Consider the following 4,285-nt stretch of genomic DNA (forward strand, 5'->3'; position numbering starts at 1 on the left):
TGTGATTAGTATTAGTTAGAATTCTCCTAAGTTTAGATAACCCAGTTTATGTTTTAAGTTATTTATTTATTTATTTTATTCTAAGCTTGAATATTCCGTATTCGATGTGAAGTTCTAGGATTACCTTCGGTGTCCCGGAGCCTTACATCTTACATATTGGGCACTGTTACCATACTGAGAACCTCTGGTTCTCATTTCATACTTTGTTGTTGTTTTTCAGATTTACGTCGTAATTCACCTCGGTGAAATTGCGGACATGGTGGCAGAGCGGAGTACAGTTTCTTCCTACTTTATTTCTGTTTTATTTTGTTGTAGTACTTTCTCTCACCCCTTTTCTTATAGACTTCATGGCCTTAGAGGCTTACTTGAGAGATAAGTTGTATAAGCTGTTTCAACTCTGAAACTCTGTATTTTCTGTTTGTAACTAGTCGGCTTAAACTCCGCAAGTTGCGGCTAGTTCCTTATGATTATTATACTCTTATATCTATATATGTTTTATTCTCTTGCATCTATTCCTTGTGTCTTGTGCGTTAGCTTCGTGTGAATGTTTCACGCTTTTGTAATTCTGTTTTTGAGCTTAATCCTTCATCAGGCTTCTAGAATTATTTCCTTCTATATAAATATGTATAAGCCTTAGAATTGTCGTAACCTTTGATTCACCTTTGCTTTACGGCTAGAGGTAAGGCTTAGGGTAATTAGGGTGTTACATTGTAATGTACTGATGTACCCATTATGTAATGAAAAGTTATAACCTTTAAGTTTATACGTGACTTATGATTTGGTTGGCTTTGTGCTGGTATTTTGGTTACTTCTTTTGTATATATAAAAAGATAATTGCTCACTGCATGAATGTATAACAAGTTCTAAGTGTATATTTTAATTGGTGAAAATTCAGGTACAGTCAATTTCATGTAAAGTTAATAGTTGAGAGTCGTTAAATGATTTGACTAAATTTTTATCTAACGGTTCTCAACTATCAACTTCACGTGAAGTTGACTACACCTGAGTTTCTACCATTTTAATTTTAATTATTGAGAGTTTTTTTATTTAAGAGAATTAAATTTTATTATTATTACTAATTAAGAAATTCATCAATTTATTATTATATCCTGAGAGAATATTGTCATCAACCCTATAACAACTAAGTGTGAGGATAAATATCTCTCTAAAAAAATTTAATTGTACATTAAAACCACAACAAATATAAGATTTTGTCATCTTATTCATCATAATTTCCAACACTGCACATATGAAAAACAATTATGTACGTTTATTACTAAAATTCTCCAATTAAATTGTTCAATAATTTCATATTCTCCAATTAATCTGTGTTACGGTCCAACTCTTAAATTAGTTTGGAAAAGTATAAGTTGCCAAGACTTAAGTCTACCAACTATTACCAACAAAAATTAAAAATAATTAAATATAATTTTTTAACTCAATTAGGAATTAAAGTGGGGTTCATGATATAGCATTTTGAAAGAACAAAGAATTGTAACCGTGCATGAGGCTTAAGCACGTTGAAAGAGAAGCCTGCGGTGCAACCCATCACGCAACCTTAATCCTATTTCTCATTGCCGGCCGTGTCTCCTTCGTGGAACACTTCCAGTCACGGGGACACCGCCATGACCGTTCGACGGTGATTGCCCCTTCCCCCGGATCCCACTTTGTTGCACCAACAGTCCCTTGGAATAGAACTGCGACGTGAGTGTATGAAGGTGTCGTGCAACCCTCTTCTTCTCAACCATCCCCGGTAATCTCTTCATCTTGAATTTGTTCACGTAAATAAGAATTTGCAATCACTGTTTGATTTGTGACACAAACTCTTTCTCGTGAACTGATTTTTGGTCACCACAATTCCAGTAAGAGACAAAGTCATCATACACATCGTTATCGCACCTCAAAATAGGGGTTGTCATTGTTGTTGATGAACATCGAGCCATAGCGTTCTACCTCCGTTGTGCCATAGCCTTCCACCTCCATAGGATCAAGGTGAACATCCCTCACAGGCCACCAGCAACATGAACAACCACTTTCATTGACAAATAGTTTTTAAAATTCGTAGGAGAAAGGTGTATGTGTTTCTGTTGAAGGCGAGTGTACCAAATTACGTTGATGGATCCATCAATTTGTGAAGAAGCGTCATACGGCACTATATATGATGTGAGTGATCATTCTAATTTCACCGACGTTAATGTTCCGTCTCTGAGTGAAGATGACACACCACTTATGGACAAGGTAATTTGTGTGTTAGTAGTATATTTGATTATGTCTATTTGTAACTTGTTTATTATTTTATTATTGTTGAGTTAGTAACAGTGATACACTTTGTTGGAAGGATTGTGATTTTGTTTGTTTAATTAAAATTGGTGTGGGTATTCTTTCTTTCAATTATGCTACATTTTCTGCATTTGATGTGTTTTATTATTCTTTTATTTACTATGTTGAGCTTATGTTTGCAGCTTTGATTAATTTTTTTATGGATATGTTCATGGATAGTGATGTTTTATATCAGTTTAGTTTTGGTTGTTTATTAGTAGGTATTATAAAATGATAAGTGGTTGTTGGAAGTATTTTTATGAGTATCAAATGGTGGATGGTTATCTTGTTTTGTGATATGTCCTCGGTTATCGATTCCAGGGGGAAGAATCTGTAGACGTTATTCAATTAGAGGATGATGCTACGACAATTAATCATGAGGTGTGAAACATATTTTATTCTTGTCACAAAATTAGCGAGATATTGGAAACAAATTAGTTTAGTATTTTTTGTATTGAATGATATTTTTTCTGAATAGATTTACAGTTGCCAGATCACATTGGAATTCCAATAGAGGAAATCCCGTACGAAGGATTGAGATTTGATTTGGTGCAGAGGGCACAAGAGTTCTATTGTAATTATGCAAAGAAAGTTGGGTTTGTGACTAGGATTAGGAATACCAACTTTGACAAGACGAGGAAGGAATCAAAGATACCCATTAACCAATCGATACACTGTAGTCGTGAAGGTTATCGGGAGTCTCGAGTGAAGGCAGCAACTCGGATAAAGAGAATAACAACAGCCGGCTGCAAATCAAGGATGTACGTGATGCTTGATAGGCAGAAGGATAATTGGATGGTGTCCAAATTAGAATTGAAGCACACGCACCTGTATTTTGCCAAGCAATCCGTGCATTACACTGAGTATAGAAAACTAACCATGCATACCAAGTGTGTGATTCAGAACAATGATGAGGCTGACATATGGCCCAACAAGACTTATCTAAGACTGGCGAATGAGGTTGATGGGTCATCGAAGTTGGGTTACTCAGAAAAGGATGTAAGGAACTACATAACGAGCAATCTGCATTGTGTTGACGAAAACGCAGATGGGAAGGAAATGATTAGCTATTTCATGTGAATGAGATATATAAACTCGAATTTCTTTTATGCAGTTGATGTGGACGAAGCTTACAAGTTTAAGATTGCGCTCTGGGTAAATGTAATATGCAGGGCATCCTATGAATATTTTGGAGACGTGGTATCATTTGATACAACGTACTGTAGAAACAAGTATGTTTGTGTGTCTGCCTCTATTGAAAGGGTTAATTTTTTTGCGCACTAGTGTGATTTATTAATTTTGGCTGTATTTATTGTAGGCATGGACTTCCGTTTGCATGTTTTGTTGGTGTCAACCATCACGGAAAGTTTACTTTGCTCGGATGTGCTTTGTTGCGAAATGAGGAAATTCGTAGCTTTGAGTGGGTCTTTAAACAATGGTTGAAGTGCATGGGAACTCCTTCCAAATACTCGACATCGATGGTGGATATGGCACATAATGAAGAAGATACCGCATAACCTCAGAGGATATGCTCAGTACAGAGAAATAGATGCTAAAATCCATGGCACTGTTTGGAATGCCCGTACTGTAGAATATTTCAAAAAGGATTGGTGTGCACTCATTACTGAGTTTGACTTAGAGAAAAATAGATGGCTATCAGGTTCGTTCTATATTGTGCTCTTATGTTCTTTTTGGATAGTAGGTTTGTTATGCAAGTTCTGTTTTTATTATACTCGAATTTAGTTCCCATTGTCATCAGATGATTTGTAACCTATTTGGATACTTTTATGGGATATATCTATTTGAAAGGTTGATGTCTACTTAGTTCACTAAGTCTTTAGTTGTGTGTTGTGTTGTAGCTAACAATTCATGATGGTGATTATTGCTTTGTTGTGTTTTGGTTTGGTAGACCTTTATGACGAGCGTCGAATGTGGGTTCCAATATATTTTCAAGGTGAATTTTGGG

At 35.6% G+C, this 4,285-nt stretch overlaps 1 protein-coding gene across 1 annotated transcript; it reads left to right on the forward strand.

Annotated features, from left to right (window-relative positions):
• Positions 1-2,115: 2,115 nt before the first annotated feature.
• Positions 2,116-3,836, forward strand: LOC107633341 (protein FAR1-RELATED SEQUENCE 5-like). Its single transcript, XM_016336982.1, has 5 exons — positions 2,116-2,238; positions 2,641-2,700; positions 2,806-3,395; positions 3,492-3,551; positions 3,638-3,836. Exons 1-5 carry the CDS (start codon positions 2,116-2,118, stop codon positions 3,834-3,836), a joined length of 1,032 nt encoding a protein of 343 aa, XP_016192468.1.
• Positions 3,837-4,285: the final 449 nt, after the last annotated feature.

The sequence above is a fragment of the Arachis ipaensis genome, chromosome B3 (genome assembly GCF_059453495.1).
Source record: "Arachis ipaensis isolate K30076 ecotype BB chromosome B3, ASM5945349v1, whole genome shotgun sequence".
Lineage (NCBI taxonomy): Eukaryota > Viridiplantae > Streptophyta > Magnoliopsida > Fabales > Fabaceae > Arachis > Arachis ipaensis.

Excerpts from the sequence above, each read along its gene's own strand:
- LOC107633341 (XM_016336982.1), top strand. The coding sequence starts at position 2,116 with ATGGATCCATCAATTTGTGAAGAAGCGTCATACGGCACTATATATGAT. Across the intron at positions 2,239-2,640 it reads ACACACCACTTATGGACAAG|GGGGAAGAATCTGTAGACGT; the intron begins GTAATTTGTGTG and ends TATCGATTCCAG. Across the intron at positions 2,701-2,805 it reads CTACGACAATTAATCATGAG|TTGCCAGATCACATTGGAAT; the intron begins GTGTGAAACATA and ends ATAGATTTACAG.